Source organism: Serinus canaria, chromosome 4 (genome assembly GCF_022539315.1).
Source record: "Serinus canaria isolate serCan28SL12 chromosome 4, serCan2020, whole genome shotgun sequence".
Taxonomy (NCBI): Eukaryota; Metazoa; Chordata; class Aves; order Passeriformes; family Fringillidae; genus Serinus; species Serinus canaria.
In genome coordinates, this window is record NC_066317.1 from 23,280,554 (window position 1) to 23,299,728 (window position 19,175).

The window sequence follows — 19,175 nt, forward strand, 5'->3', positions numbered from 1 at the left end:
TACAAAGGCATTCATGTACAGCTAAATATACAGCTCATTTGTTTGGCATATGACTCTCTGCAAATAGTACAGTGTCAACATTCGAAGTATTTAAGTAGTTAGAAGTATTTTTGTACTAGAAGTAGTTAGTAGTTAGAAGTATTTTTTGTTTTGCATATTAAAAATTTAAAATCTAAAATACAGATGATTCATTCTTACGAATGCTAAAATCTTGACACTATCAGATGTATTCTACACAGCGTCCTGTAAATTGAGTTAAGTGAACTAGAGTGTAGAAATCTGCAGGAGAGTGTTGTCACCTCAGTTACAGGCACAATCTAATAGCCTTTTCAAAAAATAACAAAGTAACTTCCAGTTTCTGAGGGATGCTGTACTGACCCTGTGCCTCAGAATGAAGTTACCAACAACTTACTTGAAGCCAGACAGATTTGCTGGTATCTGTCAAGTGATACCAAACCTAAAAGGCAAGAGCAGGATTTTGATCAACAAAGGTTACTCCTGGCTGTAGAACAGCACTTCTCTCTTGACATCATGTTGTGTGAAGGCTGAGGTACAAGGTGAAGAAGCAGCCATTGCAATCCCATACAACGCTCCCCCATACAACGCTCCCCCAGTCCTTACAGCCATCCCACAATCCTCATCTCATTTTCAGGCTCCATCCTTTTTTCTGCTGGCACCAACATCTTTATTACCAGTCTATGAGGGGCCCCAAATGTCTCTTTGAACATGTAAGTACCACTTGCTGTACGACCAGAGCTGACACTCCTTGAAGGCACAAAGGAGTGCCTCAGCTGTGAGGAAGAACAGCAATAGGGAAAGAAGAGGGATGAGGAACGAGAAGGAATCACCAAACAATCACCAATCATCAACCAACTGATGGCAGGACTTGTTCACTATGTGTCAGTAACCTCTTACTTTGAAATTCCTTTCGAGTTGTATAACTTGTCATCTCACTGCCCAGTTTCAACCATCAAGAAGTTATTCACATTAGTCTCCATTTTTTTTTTGCTTATATCCTACCTCATGACTCCACTCCATGCCTCAACAATTCTGACCCTCTCCTTGGCCTCACCACCCACACATTTCAAGTAACTCTTGACTGCTAACTTCTCAGTGACTCACTGCCAGGTCATCTTATTCACTGTATGTTCAGCTATTTCATCTCAAGGCACCATCTTCACATAAAAATATTTTATAGAACTCCACCAAGGCTGCTTTAAAAATAGCAGAGGTGACTGATAGTTTTAGGTTCCTCCAGCAAGATTAGACACACCATCTTTACACAACAAAAGTGTCAGGGTTGAAGGACCAGACTGCTGCAGTTGTCTGTCTTACGAAGGTTCACAGGCCTCTTCTCCAACCTCTGCATCTTCCTCATTCTCCTTGCTCTTTGTCTGTGCCTTCTGCAGAAGTCTGGGCCCTGCCAAGCCAATAACCAGGGCTCCAATTGGAGCAGTGATCAAGATAGCTAAGAAAGCTACTGTCAGTACATCCATTCCATACTTTTCCTTTTGCTCATCTTGATGTTGTCTTGCTGTATCCAGGGCAAGAGAACCTATTGCAGCCTGCAGGGAAGAAAACTTTGCTGAGATGGAGCAAGTAATCTTTAGCACTGAATGAGAAAAAAAGGGAACCTATCATTACTCAGCATTTCACATAAATTTGACATTTTTAGTACATTTGACCTGGTTTTAGGCTGTACATAGTAAAGTAACATTATGTTGCACCTATGAGAACAATTTTCACTTGACTATGCATGGAATTTCCTAAGCTAATGAATTTATCTGTGTGGTTTTCTCTTGTGAAGAACATTGTCCAGAAATGAGGATAAAATGGTAGCTAAGCAATGTGTGATCAATGAAACAGGCCAGTATATTGTGTATTGCAGTTGTGAAAATGCCACACTTGGAGAATGTATCCCGGCAACAGTCAACTAGTGGCAGCTTCTGAAAATTTAATTCACTGATCATATAGTAAGCCTTGCCTGTTTTGATTATTAACTTTTGTTTGCAAGTAATCATGCTATTGAGGCAAAGTCCAAATGACATGACAATCACTGAAATGAAGGAGCAGGAATGTAGCCAGCCTGAGGCATCTCTCTTAATATGGCTCTCAGACTACTCCTTACCAAAATAATCACAAACTGAAACACATTCTGAGTTCGGATGTGACTGTCCTTGCAGACACTTCATGTGTAAGAGGGAAATGCTTTTACCTTTGAGAGTTCTCAGAATCTGTATGTGAAGGCACAATAATCAGCAATGGCTGAGAAGTGGTTACATTTCCTGTGATGTATGTACAATTCTCTGTCATTATAAAGAGTAAACCCAAGATGCAAGCAAAACACTTGCACATAGAAGGTTCTCCACACACTTTTTGAACAGTTAAGAGTGTTTTAGAGTATGAACAGTCAATATTCTACATTCAGCTGTCATTGAGCCTGAACCTTTCCCTGTACTAGTTAGGGAGCTTTGCTAAAGAAAACAGATTTACCCTGGAATGAAAGCGATGTTGTATTGTTTACCTGGACAGTGGCTTTGGGAATCCATGCCAGTGAGACAAATACCTTCTCCTTGAAATTAAACCCAGCAAAAGACACCATCAGGAACGTTGCTATGATTCGCACAACTAGGGCAATGCCTAATATAGCAACACAGAGCCCTGCAACAGACAAACACTTCTCAGTACTGTTGTGCATAGGTGCTTCTGGTTTTTTGATTTTTTTTTTTTTTTTTGGGTCAGCCATAGTCTGCTTTGTTTTAGAATTCTTTATAGAGATTCTTTCGAAGCCAGTAATGAAAGCTGGATAATGAATGAATGAAAATAATTTGTGAATGATCTTACCAACAGTTTCAGGCCTAAGAGATGTAATGGATACTTCTGCTCCAATTAAACCAAAAAGAAAAGGTTGGAAGATATTCCAAGCAACTCCCACAATTTTTTCTATTTCCCTCTGCAATAAAAACAAAACTAATCTGTAAATTCACAAAAAGATGGCCAAGCAGACACAACAATAAAGTACTCATAGGACAAAGTGAAAATGTTTCATAAATATTGCCCAGAATTCTCCTCTTTCTTTGACCTAATACTAAAACATTCAAAATCAGTTGCACACCTTTTGAAGGTCAGACTGAGTCTGGCTGTCCTAGTAAATAAACGTTTGGTGTCTTGAGAGGAGAAATAAAAGGCACTGGTGTTTGAACAGTAACAGAGCAGTGTGCAGACAAGAGGAAGAAAATAAAGCATTGTTGATTTTCAGTATTTAGAAAGATGTCATTTCAACAGCTTTGCCATGAAGTTTCTGAGCCTTTGGGAACTGCATGCCTAAACACGTTCTTCCATTTGTAGCTGAGCAGTGTCTGACTCTCCCAAGTTTCAGTCACGACCTAACTCTGTTCATGCTGCACTCAGTCAGAGGCCTCTCTCCATGTGAGTAGGAGTAAAGTCAGTCTGAAATCACATAACAGGAACAAGTGCTGAACTTTCCACTGCAATATAGTGTATAAAGGCGAAACCATCTTTTCTCCTCACGTTTGAACTTTACACAATTTTCCTAAACCAACTGCTGCCATGGTAAACAGGAATCTTCCACTTACATGACAAGGTACACACAGCATATCAAACAGCACTTGTCTTTCAATTAAGTGAGTTCTACAATAGCAAATGAACCTTCAGGCAGGAGTGTGTGGAAAATATAAGTGCAGTGCTCTGTCACTTAATAATTAATCCAGGGCCTAGACATGTCCCATCTTTGGTATTCTCTTTGGGACTGATCCTGCAACACCTCTTGCTCTTCTGTCAAGGAATGGTAGATTACAGTAACACAAAAGGAGGTGGAAATATATATATATATATATATATATATATATATATAAGCATTTTTTGCCTCATTTCTCCTTGTTATTTCACCCTTTTCAGTTCTGGCAAAATAAAATTGAATTTAGAAAAATAAAAAAGAGCCCCCAGAAATCCCCTCTTTAGGGATTTCAGCCCACTTACTGCCCCATTTGACAGTTCCAGGAAGAGGTCCAATGTTCACTGTTCTCTGTAGACAGTTTTTGTCAAGTGCCTTCCACCATGGACAGTGGGAGGCAGTGGCCTTTGAGAAGTTCAGCAGGAAAACCTTGGTAATATATTGAGTACACACACACCTCTATCTCTAGCTGAGAAAAAAAGAGCTAAGGCATTTGACATCAATATACTTAAGGCCATGAAGCTTCATTCACAGATCAAAAGAATTTAAACTAAGCCTTTTATAGACTGCATACGCTCGTTTAAGGTCCTTCCTCCTATAATGGTTTAAAAGCTTTTCAGTAGAGAGCTTTATCAGTTGTAATGTCCTTAACTAGTGTCCTGGTTCAGGGCAAATTTGGGAGAGTTCCAAGAAGAGCTTTTCATCCTTTAAAATTGGACAATCTTAGTTCTTTTCATTGTTATAACAACCCTTGGTATCTTTGTAAAGTCAGGGTCAAGATGGGGATAATAACATGGACTCTACTATAGCTAATCCCCTTTCCTTTTCTTCCCCTCCTTCTACTGAATGCCACAAAGCTATTGCTAGGGAGAGAAAGATGCCCTCAAAACTTTAAATGCAGATGGGATCAAGCATAAGAGGCAGTCAGACATAGTAAGGTACAGAAAGGCAGTGGGGCAGCAGCAATAAGATGAAGTAGGCTACGCCTAAGAGAAAGTCAGTCTTTTGTATGGTTTTTGTATGGCCCTACACCATCATTTATTGTGTGCACCCTGCTCTCCAAGTTATCCTAATTACACTGGCTGGGATTTGGGAAAGATGAGAGAGGACAGTTAATCACTGCTTTCCATCTCACCCCCTCCAAACCACAGGAACAAACCCTCAGGGTAGTCATGCCATGTCCACAGCTGCGTCTTGGACACCCATTTGTACACTTCACATAAAGTGACTGTGTACAGACACTCACAGAGCTGGGAATTGAAGCTTTGGATTGCTACTATCAAGTGCCTAAGTCTCCTTCATATGGCTTAAGATGTCTAAGAAAAGCTGAGCATTTCACAATCAGTACACCAGGCTCTGTATTGGCGTACATTTTGCTCTACTGACATACATGGTAACTTTCTGTCACAAGAAATGCTAAACACTTCCAAAACAAATGTACAATGTGCTGCTTGATTTGGTGGGGTTTTGGGGTTTTTTTTTTGCTTGTTTGTTTTTAAATCTGTACACCCGCTAATGCTTCACAAATATACCATTACCACTCCCGACAGAAATTCAAGCTCCTGACAGGCTGTCCATTCATCAGACTTTGATATGGTATGCTTCTTATGTAAACATTTACCTTTTCATCAGACCATCCCACACCTGCAACAAAAGCTAAGACTAATGTGCAAAGCCCTCCTGATCCAGGGAAGCCAAAGTAGATGCTGCCAAAAACAGCAAACATGGACAGTCCAAGTATAAAATATGATCTCTTCCATGCCAAAGATGCCTGAAGCCAAGGAAAAAGACAAACAAAAAAGTGAATTTCTTTCAGAAATGGGGAAAAAATGTTACTCCTGTAATTTTGAAAGATAGAACTTGAAAAGAAAATTAAAAATTAACAATTCGGAAGGAATCAAAGCTTCCAAATGAGACTTGAACTGCTCAGTTGGATTGAGGATTTTTTTCAGACATTAGTTCCTAAGAATACAAATTTTGAAAATGTAATTTTTCCCCCCTCTGTCCACTCTAGTCCTTATTGCCACTAGGCTATTTTTATCACAAGGAACATGATGCTCTGTTCCAGCAGCTCTGCCTCAACTCTGTGATAGCAGAATTTTCTACCGGTGTAGTCAAGTATTACAACAGCTTATCCAAGGAAAGGTGAAATCTTTGCCACCAGATGTTTTTAAGGACAAGTCAAACATTTGCCAGGAATAATCTAGTTTTATTTCATTCAGTCTCACAGCAGACAGTTATCTGCCATTGTTCCTCACGTCTATCTAACTCTTTAGCTCTTGTATCAGACTTCTAACATTATTTAATAGCAAAATTTGATGCCACTGAGGGCAACAGATGCTCTGAATATCGACTTTGGTAGTCCAGAGCGTATCTACATTCTTCCACAATTTTCTGTTCATTTAATTACCCCTCAATAGAAAATTCATCTAAGACTTTCTGCAGATGTCATTTTTGTGGAGAGTAACACATTCTAATTAATACTAATGATATGATCAATCACTTAAAACCTCTAATACATCTGCTTTGTTAATTTTTAATCTTAGGCCTACTGGATAGATCTTAAAGAAGAACATGTGTCTTGCATCAAACTAATAAATTATTATTTTACTGTCTGAAATGGGTATCAGACCCTTCCCCAATTTCCACTACCTTCAATGAGAGCAGGATGGTGAGCTGGGTTCCAAACTTCCATCAGGAAGGACTATGAGATCATACATTATTATTGGTGCAGTAAATAAGTAATCACCTTTAAAACACATCCTTACTTGATAGGTTTGCAATTTGGAAGCTGCTAGCACTGTAAAAAGCTTTCCCCAAAACCAGCTTCATGGGAAGTTGGAATTTAATAACTAAAGAAAATAATCTCTCAGCAAATAATCACTTGATTGTAATTTTTTTTAACTAGGTTTTTACCTGATCGTGGCTTGGGAAATAACGAATAAACATTCCCAGAATCCCCCCAGCTGCTATGCCAACAGCGACCTCCAGCACTCCACGGAGCACGTTGTACAGAGTAGAACCTATTTTGCAAAAGGAAAACACATTCAGTAAGCTATACACAGACCTTCACTCAAACCATGCTCCAGACCTATGAGGTGATTCCAGGACACTGTCTGCTTTAAATTACTTGGGGCAAAGGAGTTTAGGAGGGAACCTATGGGCCTGAAGGAACTGGATGGTGCAACTTTCTTTCTCTGAAAGCTCACGCCAAGAAAGTGTGCAAGAGAAGTCAGAGAAAGAGCCAATGTAAGAACATTGCCAAACCCAGTGAAATTTTAAAGCATCATGTTGGGCAGGCAGGGCCCAGACTTAGCAGCAAAGGGAGCAATCAGGGAAAAATGTTCTCTGAAAGTTATTGTGACCCATAACTCAGAGCTGACCATGCTACACCAGCTTTTGAACATGGGTAATTTCCATCTCTGTATTTAAGGCTATACGTGAATTTTATAACGAGATGCTATTAAACCAGTCAGCCATAACAGAGCACACATTCTCCAAAATATCACTGTTCTGCATTTCATCATGTACAGATTAACCAGCATACCAGAAGAGAAAGCCATTCCAAGGCAAGTGTTGAAGCCTGTGATAGCCAGAATGTCATCGATGCTGCCAGCTGCCATTAGCAAAGTTGGGACACCTTTCTCCACCCCATATCCCCCAGCTTGTAAAATCAGCATGGAGGGAACCACCACAGCAGGGGAGACTGCACCTAGAACAAAACTGAAAATACACAGGTTCAGCATCTCAAAAAGAAAGCACTGAACTAAAAAAAACTTCAAAATGTTCTGACCTTAATTCTTTTGAAGTATAAATGAGTAGATCTTTATGTAAAGTATTTTCCTAACCTTTCCCCTCTAATTACAAGGAGGGATATTTCTATGCAGATCTGCAATCAGCTCTTACATTCTGCCCAACTCAGTAACATTAAAAGTAAAATGCTCCCCAGACTAAAACTGGAGTCTCCACTGCAGGCCAGTTATGCTCCCTGATAGATGCCTGGATTGTCCCACTTGGAAACCTGGTCTAGACGTGCTTATGACTCAGCAGCCGAGTTCCTTCTCATAAAATTCAGCATGTGTCAGAGGAGGAGTTCACCCATCTTGTTCTAGTGCACAGGTCTAGCCCAAGTCCACCAATTTAGATTGGACTACATGGAAAAGGTCTTCTTGTCAAGGATGTTACTCTAGAATTACTATGCCATATCCTTGTCCTTGACTTGTGACAGGAAAGCTGTCCTATGTGTATTTCTTTGTGTGAAGGTTCTGAATTCCAGTATGAAGATTGTCTAAACTGTGGTATAATTTTCTGTCCCTAAAAGCCCCCTTTGTTGTGGTTCAAGACTCAGGGATTGCACCATCCTTCTTTCTTCAAGTGCTCAGGTCACAAACACGGAAGAGTAATGATGCAAGTACTCCTCTGCAGCCTGAAAATATGACCTTTAAATAAGCCACAGAGCCAGACATAAAGGGTTAGCAGAAGACCAGAGGGGCTGAGCACAGCTTCCCAAATGGCACTGAACTGAGGTGTCTGCTTGGCACAGAGTACTAACCACAGCTGGATCATTGAGCTGCAGCCTAGAAACGGGCACTTTTGTCATACAGGAAAAAAGGCAGTACATTACCCTAATATAAATCCCCATTGCCATGGCAAATGCAGGAACAAGTAGGCAAGGACAGCAGCTGTGCCTGTTTCTGAGAGGCACGGTCCAAAAGCAAGCCGTAAACAGACAGCTTTGAGCTTCTTAAGAGCCTGCAATCATACGGGCACAATAGTGTCAGAACCCTTGGCTTTACAGAGAGGAAAAACATTTACAATCTGATATGGCTTGTTAAAGAATCCTGTCTGAGCTGTACTATAGGACATGACATGGCCTAGACTAGATATAAGCCCAAACCCAACCGGATTTAGATATAAATTTCAAGTGTGGCGGTGAATCTAGGATTGATAAGGTTCCTGAATGTCACAGGCGGAGTAACAGAAAATTCTCTTTGGCTTCTTGTCATTTGCTCCATCCACAAAAGATTTTATTATAATCCCAGAAGTTGCATGAGCAGTCCCTGAAATTGCCCCAAAATCTATGAACAAATCATGAAAAGTTATAGAACTAAATCAACTTGGCACAAGGAGCCAAGCAAATCTTTCAGCTGTCTCTCCCTTGATATTCAGAGATTAAGCTCCTTTTGGCTCAGCAACTTTTAAAAAAATATTTTTCTAAACTGCCATATTTGCTTGTAACAGCTGTCTTTAATAGTTAGTCACAAACATGAGCCTGCTAGGACTAATTTTGAAATGAAATAAAAAATAAATAAATAAAAAAATAAATAAATAAATAAATAAATAAATAAATAAATAAATAAATATCAGTGAGTTCCATTTTTTTACCGATCCAGTTCATCCCAGCATAATCAGGACTGAGAAGAGAAACTGACTTCTTTGTCTTCAGAGTTTCAATTACATGAGGAACAATTGTAACTGCATCAAAGCATTGCCACATACAGAGTCCAAGAGACAGTTTTCTTACCACATGGAAGAAAAAGGAGTCAAAAATGAAGTTGCCTCAGCAAAAGAAGCTGTTATGAACAGAGAGAAATGCAGTCTCACAGAATTGGGCATCCAAGCTATGCCTAACAACACATAGTTCATGGTCATACAAGCCTCAATGTCTTGGAAAATAGGATGATGGTAATATAGGAAAACAGGTATTTTTCAATATTTACAAAACCTTATTTTCCTAAATAATTGTAGCATTGGCAACCCTGTAGTTTTTCTTGGTTAAGAGAAATGAGTTTAGATGTTCTAAACTACCCATACTTTATCTAAGTTTATATTTATATAAACTCTGAGTGGTTCCTTCAACAGGGAGGGGCCAGTAAGGCACAGCTTTACTTCAGCCAGCTCATTTTGAATAAGCAAAACCTTGCCTTCATCAATTTATGAAGTATCATGTTTCTCAGGGCGCAGAGACTATTTTTTGTTCACAGGACTGCTACGGGCTTCATTGTGATGAGAATCATTGTTTCAGTAGTGCAGCAGGATTCATCTTTGGAATTAACATGTTTGCATTAAAATGGCAATGATTAAAAAAAAAAGTATAAGAAAGTCCCACAGGGTTTACACTTTTTTGGTTGGTTGGGATTTTTGGATTTCTGGCCACACAAAAACATTCTCTTTCAAGGACTGGGGATCCCTTGCATTGCTTCACATTTTCAGTAAAACCTAACAGGGCGTGTAAACTTTTCCTGACAGACCACAATGGTGCACACAGCCTCAATTTGTTCTACTCACAAAATTCAGGAAATTAAAATAATCATAAAATCAGTTTTCTTCAGTTTTTCTTTTGATTGCTTGCCAACTGTACAAATCCAACTACCAATATTAACATATAATTATCGAAACAGAAATTATGCTTTCTGTAATGATCTAAATTGCAGATGCTCCAAGACCAAGCAGGTCAATATTTTTAATGGAACCAATTACTAGATTTTTTTTTTTTTTGATTGCTGTTGTATAGTCTGCCACACACAAATGGCTGGTGCCATACCTTTGGATCCAGGCCGAGTCCTGCTCGGGTCAAGATAATGGAAAGAGCAATGTTCCTCAGCGCTGCAGACCAGCGTAGGTTTATCTGGACTAAGTCACTGATGAACGGGGTATTTCGGATTAGGAAACCAGCAAGCAGCATCCCTTCAGTCAAAACAAATAAGCTCCTGTCAAATGATTTTTTTATTGCACAAGAAAAGCTTGCATAGCACTCTTAAAAACAGACACCATATCATGTTCTTATGAGAGAAAAAGAAATAATTTGTATTCCGAATTATTAGCCATGTTTTAACGATGGGACTGAGGCATGAGAAGAGATAAACACATTTAAAGCAGTGAAAGTGGCCTCAGAACACAGCAGGTCACCAATGAATAAATCAGCAGGATGCTGATACACAGCTTTAGTCTGAGTCAAAAGAACTCAGCTTTGTTTACCAGGTACAGGTCATACTTAGCACAAGCAAAGACACCTATGCATTCTTAGAGATTATTTTCTAGCTAGCTTGTTTTAATACAAAAATAGGAAGATCATCTAATATTGTGTATTTATCTCAGAAGTTGAGAATTGTTAAAAATCCTCTTAGGTGTAAGAAATGCAGGTAACACAGGAACCATAATGCTGCATTCACTAGGAAATATAATCTAAACCAGCTCATCATAGACTAATTTATACATTTTCAAGTGCTCCGACAATGAGACTCTTACACAAAGAGGGGACAAAAAAAGGGAAGGGAAATAAGAAACTTTGTTTTATCCTCTATTTGAGCTACTTGCAAGACACAACTTTTTACAAATATTAGTATTTTTACTAATAGCAGAGACTTCCTGCAAAGCTATTGAAGCCACAGGTCTGGAGGCATATGGAAAAGTACTGGAAAAGTTGACTTTAAAAATGGATCTACAGCGGATTCATACTGAGTCCTGATGATTCAAAGATACATTTTTGTGGCATAATTTTATATTAGTCATGTTTAGAAACAGGAAACTAAAAAAAACCAAAAAATAAACAAATCATTGTGCTCAGGTTTATCCCAGCTCAGTGTGAGCCTTGACTGTGAACTTGATCTGTCCTGGGACACTAAACTTTCAGACATTGTTCTTTCCACCACCTCTTGGAAAAAAAAACAGTGTCATAATTAATCTGTGGTACCTTTTGACAATTATATGAGGCTGGCACTGTGATCACATGCTGTTTGCAACATTTGCATGAGGTCCAAGTCACTGGAGGTACCCTGATCTGGGAAATCTACTTAACAAAGCAAAAATCTCCACCTCAAAGGATATCTTAATTGATTTGCTCCATGGTTCCTGTTGCAGAAACCTCTCTGCAACGTGCACCTAAAATATATTATGTGGTTGTTTCAGTACCACTTTCACTCCTTTTTTGCTGAGAGAGGCTCACAATAAGGTGCTTAAGTGCTCAGCCAGCTACCTTACACTCTACTGGACCTAGCAAAAGTGGGTTATAGGCATGTAGGAGCACATGGTTTGAATTTTTAATGTAAAAACAGAATATTCACAGACATTGTCTGTCTTGTCTTCTGAGTCATAGATTTCTCCAGTTTTCCTCAAAGACTGGGGATTGGAACAATGAACTCTGTACTAAACAACTCAAGAGACATGTGCTGTCATGCTGAAGTTTCTGTTGTCCAGTATTACCTGTCTGACAAGCAGTTTCACGCTCAACTCATAACTTTCAGATACAAATGTAATTAAAAAACTCCCAAACAAGCAGAACCCAAATGGTCAGAAATCCTTTTATTTGTTTAAGAGGGGTGTTTACTTAGCAAGGGCAGACTCCCTGCGTGTGACATTCCGTGTTCATACTGCAGGCATGCATGCCATATGCAAAACCTCCCTCCCTCTCATTTGAATTTTTTTCCTCTGGTGAAATTAAGCAGCACAAGAGCGCACAGGCTGCCTGGACAGACCCATGTGAGGAGCTCCTGTGCGAGGCACAGCTCCCAGCTGTGCAGGCTATAGAGCCACACCTGGCCCACCCTGCCAAGGAGTTTTACTGTCTGTCAGCAGCTTTACTCATTTATGCACTAAACACAGCAAGGGGACAGCATGCAGCTGGGGAGAAGAACCTGGAGCTTCATTTCTAGCTTCACTGACATCACAGCACTTCAAAATATTGTACTCATCTAAGCGAGTATAAAATCTCCTCTAGGAAAAAAACTGGAAAAAATTCTAAAGATGTCAGGATTAACATTATTTTCATCTCCCATTTCTATTTTGCATTTCTATGTTAGATAAAATAGGATGTTGATGTGAAAAAAAAAGTTATGATTGAATCAGAATAACTCTCTGCAGAAGAATTATTCCTTGGTGTGAATTTATTTTCTCAGATTTCAATTATCTTGAGATAAAGGAAGGAGAAGAAAGAAATCCCTTGGACTACCAGTAGCAGGGAATTGCTGTAATGTTTTCTTTGGAAACCATTTCCATTGTGTGAGATACTAAGGAAACAGCTCAGCAATAATTTTGCAAAGAAATTACTCTAAAATGATGTCTGGATTAAGATTCCTGTTTGGTATTATTAAACCCAAATTTTAAGCAACTGTGACAGAAGGGTCTGAAAGACAATAAACTTTGAATCTGTAGGCAAATAGTTCTCTGACCCACAAAGAATTAAGAAGAGAGCCTTAGTTAATTTCATCTGAGCCAGTCTGGGAATTTTGCACCTTTTCAGGGAGGACCAGAAAAAGTCATTTGGAAAAGCTACAGATTTTGAATGTGACACAGTTTATTTGTTCCCAGTTCAAACACATCTAACCCATACAGATACTACTCGACAACACAAAACATGCAGGAAGAAAAGAAGGAAGGATCTCTTACCCAGAAGAGCAGGGAGAGGGGGTAGCGTTCGTATTTTAATAAATCCAAAAATTTTTCCTCCGATGACAGCAAAAAAATAAAGAAACAGAATTCCAAAGAGATTTCCACCTGGGAGACACTCAGCCCCAGTTATGGACCAAACCACAGCCCAAACCAGAACCACAAATGCAACTGGAACAAAACAAAAAATAATTAACATTCAATCATCTCTCAGCAACAACTTTGCTGCTAGGTCACATCTGTTTTGCTATTGAAGAAACAAGTTAGCTATAACTTTTAGAAATGAAATTACTTACCTTAATTAATTTAATAATAACAAGGCAGTTATTCTTTGATGGCCTCTAAATTGATGTTCTGATTTTATAGGTGCTAAAATAATTTAAAATTGGTAACAGGAACATCAATAAATATCAAAATTAATTTAGTGAGCCTTGGTCTGCTGTGAAAAGCACTTCACAGGTTCCAAACTTAAAGCAAAGACTTTTCCTAACTTATCTTGCATTTGCTTATCTTCCTGCAGCTACTTCAGAACCACAGTAAAATCCACTGTTGAACAGCCTGGCTGTATCTTCAAGCTGATGAATGCAGCTCCAGTCTAATTTTTAAAATAATTGAAGCATAATTTTTTAGCTGAATGAATTTGTGCAATACACTGTTATCCCTGGGAAAAAATTTCTGAAGAGGGTGATGTCTCTGGACATCTTGAATACAAATACTTTCCTTGATACAGCAATCAAAGCAGGATAATACAGAGGGGGAAAAATCCTGAAAAATATTATGAGAAGAGTGTGGGAAAATATTATAAAATATGTGAAAACATTATGCTCTTTCAAGGTTCACAAATCTGTTCCAACAGTTGCCCAACAAGAACAGGCATGCATACACATAAAACAGAAGACTGAAGGAGAGGAACAAAATGTATTGAATAAATGTCCTGCATTTTCAAACTGGAATTTTCTTAATCTTACTTGAGAGTGACAGGGGAAAAAGCAAGACCAGTAGATTTCCAAATATTAAAGCCTAAGTATTCCAAGTGGCTGTGGAAGCAATCAAAGACACATGAAATGTCTTTTGTTAGGAAAAATCTCAAATAATTTGCTATCCAGGCATCTCTTTTGGAGTTTTCAGTTTAGGACAAATTCTAAACAAAATAGATCAGTTTGCCTTGTAGTGAGGACTTTTGGCTTTGCAAGCCTGTAGTACTAAGGACAAACTATCCAGATAAAAATTAGGAGGTCTTGCTTCTGATAAAAATAGTCTGCAGTGCAAAAACATACCTACCATAGTAAATATATGAAAGAGCAACTGTACATTCAGACATTTGTTTCATCTTTCTTTTTCCCCCTCTGGCTAAAACATTCAAACAATGGTGTCATAAGTAAAACACAGCTATTTCCATTCATTATTTTCAAGGACAGTGGACAGATATCCTGTTCAGAACAACAAGTACTTCTTTTGCCATTTCTCATTTTAATTAAACTCTGTGTCTCTTACCTACCATTTGTCACTGTTTGGGCCAGTAAACCCTGAGGAGGACAAGCAAATATTTGCCTCCATGTTCTTGCAGGTATTGAAGACCCTGCTGCTGGTTCGGGAGGTTGCTGAGTGCATTGGTTTAAGAGAGCAGTTTCTTCTGTTTGTGCATTCCCATCAGTACCTTTGGCACCTGCTGTTGGTTCCTGCTGAAGGCAAACAAGGAAACTCCCTCAGAAGGGGCACTGTATGTATTTGAAGTAGTGTGCACCACCTGAAGTCAGCTGAGATGCACTGGATCCCCACTGGCCACAGGTGACCACATTAACTGAACAACCACTATAGGAATGCCCAGCTTTGATGTAATTCTGACATTTTTGACCCTGTGTTTGTTTTTTGCATGGCACCAAGAACTGCCTGTCAGAAATTGCAGGACATTTGCCTTTTTGTCTGCACCTGACAGGGCTCCAGTCCCAACAGATATAGCAGCTGTGCATTAACAATATTTGCATATTTGATGAAGAAACAATAATAGTGGGCCAGGCTCAGCTTGTCTTGTGTACACAACTAAACATTTATTAATATTTTCTACAATTTGATAAGGTTCCGCTTCCAGACTGGATTTCACAATAGAATTAATAATTAGCATAATTCCAGTGAGATGGTACTTTTAATATAACTCCTAAATAACTACTGTTGCAAAGCCTTGAACCAAAATAACAAAATAAAGATGAAAGAAACAGCACAGCTGGCCAGCACAAGCTTTACTCACATGATCCATTGCTGGAAGGCTCGAGCTGGTAAGTCAAAGTAGAGATGGAGAAATACTATAACTGTCATTCCCTTGAAGCTGTTCTCTTATACTGGTAAATCTACTTATCCATATTCATAAACAAAGCACTTTTTGACCATTTTTGGATATGTCTCACTTAATTTTAGCATTATTATTGACAAGTTAATCATCTGCCTTCCTGTATGAGTATTCTTGTCAGCATATTGTCATACCGTAGACATGGAATTCGGCTTATAATGTGGTTTGGCCCTTCTCCAGTAATAGTTCCACATTTCTGATTATTCTTCTGTCTCTTCCCTCTCTCTCTCTCTATACATATATATATTCCTTACTCAGAGTCATGACTGGAACACAAATCTCATGAGCTTTCAGCATGGAGTTACTTGTTTACCCCATGATTCTGTGATCACCATGTGCATAAAGATGTGCCATATAAACATCTATATGAGATACACTCAATACTATATGCTTACTTTTAAGTGCCTTTTACATTACGAATTTTATTCTTAAAAATGGAAAAAAGAAAAAGGAGGGTTCTCTCTGACTAGAATGATATTTTGGGATCCTAGTTAATTACCTCACTTTGCTCATTCATGGGAATCATGCCATTTCTCACAAATACTGATGGTTGAGAATCTTCACTGTTATTTACATCTCCCCCTACCATTGTTGCAAACCTAAAGAAAGAAATAATGGTGAAAAAGTTAAAGAGAAGCAAATAAACACTGTTTTCCAAATGGATGACTTCTCAGTGATGTCTTTTCCCACAGACCATGTGGAAAAATCCTGTCAGCCCATAAAATTTCAAGTTTAATGGTTTTTATGTCCCTCTGTATGCTGTACCTAAGAACAAGAGACAGAAACTAACTGAAGAACAGCATTAAGCTTAGAAATTCAAGCACAAAAAACCCCAGGAAAAACCCACGAAACAAAAAAAAGGAGTTTTAGAATCTCAATTATCTGTGCTAACCTCTTCATTCCTTCTTAAAACCACAGCTGTAATATTTATCTATTTGTGCCTCCTTTCAGCACATATTAAAGGTTATTTGCTGTCCACTTAGCAGGACCATTAAGACCATTCTGAAAGTGTCACAGGTCCTGTGTACATATCAGTGCAAGGGACCATTTAATGAAGTTAGAACAACTATAGTTTCTAAAATTCAAAGAGGTTTCTAAAGCTTCAGGAGGGGACACTTTTCCCTTAAATTAAGCCTAACTGATCCTGGTTGATTCTCAGAGGAATTTTAAAAATGTGTTTTCTCTAGATGCTGCTAGTTACAAACACATTGACTGAGTATCTAAGGAAGTGAAGATGCCTGTTTGAATAATGATCAGGACTTTTCACAGCTTGCAGCCTGATTAAACATGGCTCTTTTTTACTGATTATATCCTATGGAGGTACTTCTCAGACTGCGAAGTAAGATCCAAGAAATTTGTGGATAGTCATCATTGTATTTGCTCAACTCTAACTGGTCCACTACTTGTCCCATAGATTCTAACAAGAGATATGGCAGTGCACTGTTTTGTATGTCAGATATTTTTTGGTACACGTATTTACTGTAGTTTAACAAGTTTTAGCCATCAAGGGGGGCAGGCATCTATCTGGAGATAAGGCTTGATAGTGTTCTCTCTTACAGCAAAGGCTGGCATATATTCTCCATCAGCTAAATCTCTTTCAAGTCTTTTACACTGCTCTGGCCATATATAACTAGTGAAGTTCAGCCAGAACTCCTGAGCCAAGAAATTCCTTCCTTGCTAGATGGTTGGAAGCAAGTCAGAGCTGACTCTCACAATTATCAAGCCTCAAATTTAAAATGAAATATTTGATATTTGGGAAGGGCTGATACCACAAAGACAAGGTCCATTCTAACACCTGTGAGGTTTTGTTTGAGCTGTTCTGATATGAAACTGGCCTGAGGCATGACCAAGGCACAGCAGAAGAATAGAGAGCTATAGGCAAACACTTTCAGTGTGTTATAAGTTAACAGTTTTGCTTTTTCCCCCTTTTACAGATAAAGTATTTCCTACTTACAGATAAAGTATTTGTTTACTCAATTTTCAGTACTTTTCTGTATTTTTAATTAGTACTTGCAGAACCAAATAGTTGTGGTTTTAGGTGTTTTGTAATGACTTCAGTGATACTTTTGATTTGGTTTTTTTCCATCCTTTCACTGGAACAGGAAATCCACAAATGCCAATGCTCCTAACTGGAACAGAAACTATCAGCAACCTACCAGTGCCTCCCTCCTTCCCTTCACTGACCACTTTCCCAGGGTGGATTTATGTACATAATTTTGCACTTGGTTTGTGTGCAAGCAAAGGACAGAAGGACAAAGTCCTCCATCCAGCTTTGCACAGGCATCATCCCAGATCAGTCACATAGCTGTTGACACAAAATTAATTACTTCTAAGAGTTAATTAATTAATTAACACTTCTGAGAAGGGCAAGTGCACCTCGCCACAGCTTCAGCTCCTGAAAGTGCTGTTGACAGGAGTGTGTGGGAAAGGCAAGATGGACCAAGCAGGAATATTGAATGTTCTGTTTAACAGGAATGGTTTCAGGGACTGAATGACAGATCTGACAGTGCTGTCCTTACCTGGTTTGTGGCAGGTCTTCACCCTGTTGGCAGGATCAAGAACCTACTTCCAAGAACTGTCCTTTGGATCAGTGGGACCAAAGTGAGTCGTTACTGTACTTATGTCAGCATGGATCTTTGGGAAGCTCACAGGTTTTGGGTTTCTTGGAGGGGTAGGGGGGTTGTTTTGCTTTTTAAATTCCAGGTTCTATGCCAACAAAAATCAGTGATTGAGAAATCATTGAGAGGAATTTATACTTTGGGGTTAAGGCCTATCCAATGGAAACCAGCCAGTAGCAGACCTATTTTAGTACCTCCCTATAAAATACACTTTTCTCGTTTGGAAAGCAGAAAGGTTTACATCAGATCCTCTCGTTCCAGTTGTTTTTGAATGGGTAGTGAGGGAGAGCTGACTGACAGCGACAGCACATGCATGCCTACAGCATCAGCTCTGCTGCCTCGGAGACTGCGCTCTGCTTTGCACACACAAGGTACAGAAGGCCATGCAGACGAAATACCACAAACCCCACCGCAGCAACCGGCACTCAGAGTACACAACAACTGAAACACCCAAGCCATCATTACCCACAAAAAAGCGCCAAGTAGACCCGGGAGCAGCCTCCTGCCGGCCAAGCCCGCTCTCCGCTCCCACCCCGTCCCCCCCCTGCTGCAGGAGATGGGGTGCAGCGAGACCAGGGCGGCACAGAGCTCACAGAACTCACCTGCGGCACGGCGGGCCCTCAGCCAGGGACCCGCTCCCCGCAGCCTTCGCCGGCGGCCCCGAGCGGCGACAGCCCCGCTGCTCGGCTCGGGCCGCTCCTCCCCCGCTGCCGCTGCTGCTGCTGGCGCAACAGGCCCTCCTCCACAGGCACAGCTCCGCCAGGCCAGCCGCTGCAGCCGGGGCTGCCCACAGGGGCTGCCCGCAGGCCGTGCTGAACGGGTCACCGCGGGAAAGGCGGCAGGAGACTGGCCGTGGTCCGAGCTGTCAGGTTGGTGAGGGTGATGGGAGCAGTCCTGAGCTCATCCAAGGCTCTGGATACCCGTCAGGGCCCCCGGGAGGAAGATTTTTGTCTCTTTTGCAGCCAGTCCCCCATGACATTCACTGCATCCGCTACTCAAGAAAAAGGCTTTCTGTGATGCTTTTCCCGTGGCTGTGGGAAGATGCATGGGGAAGCTACACAGCATCCTTTAACTCAGACTGTAGCACTAGAGAAATTGGAGATGAGGTGCAAGGAAAGGGTAAGGAGCTATTGTG

The 19,175-nt window shown here is 39.9% G+C and overlaps 1 protein-coding gene across 1 annotated transcript; it reads right to left on the reverse strand.

Moving 5' to 3' along the window:
- Positions 1 to 1,176: 1,176 nt before the first annotated feature.
- SLC9B2 (solute carrier family 9 member B2) lies at positions 1,177 to 18,740 on the reverse strand. Its single transcript, XM_009101279.4, has 12 exons — positions 18,643 to 18,740; positions 15,922 to 16,021; positions 14,577 to 14,760; positions 13,079 to 13,249; positions 10,239 to 10,381; positions 8,319 to 8,446; positions 7,242 to 7,417; positions 6,611 to 6,717; positions 5,316 to 5,465; positions 2,845 to 2,953; positions 2,525 to 2,661; positions 1,177 to 1,565 (listed from the first exon to the last, which is right to left on the reverse strand). Exons 2-12 carry the CDS (start codon positions 16,009 to 16,011, stop codon positions 1,332 to 1,334), a joined length of 1,629 nt encoding a protein of 542 aa, XP_009099527.1. The 5' UTR covers positions 16,012 to 16,021; positions 18,643 to 18,740; the 3' UTR covers positions 1,177 to 1,331.
- Between the last annotated feature and the right edge of the window lie 435 nt (positions 18,741 to 19,175).

Bases quoted from the DNA above. Each gene is read 5' to 3' on its own strand.
- SLC9B2 (XM_009101279.4), bottom strand. From the start codon at position 16,011: ATGGTAGGGGGAGATGTAAATAACAGTGAAGATTCTCAACCATCAGTA. The intron at 7,418-8,318 runs GTAATGTACTGC...GTGTATTTTCAG, and splicing joins CAATGGGGATTTATATTAGG to TTTTGTTCTAGGTGCAGTCT. The intron at 6,718-7,241 runs GTATGCTGGTTA...TTTGCAAAATAG, and splicing joins TGGAATGGCTTTCTCTTCTG to GTTCTACTCTGTACAACGTG.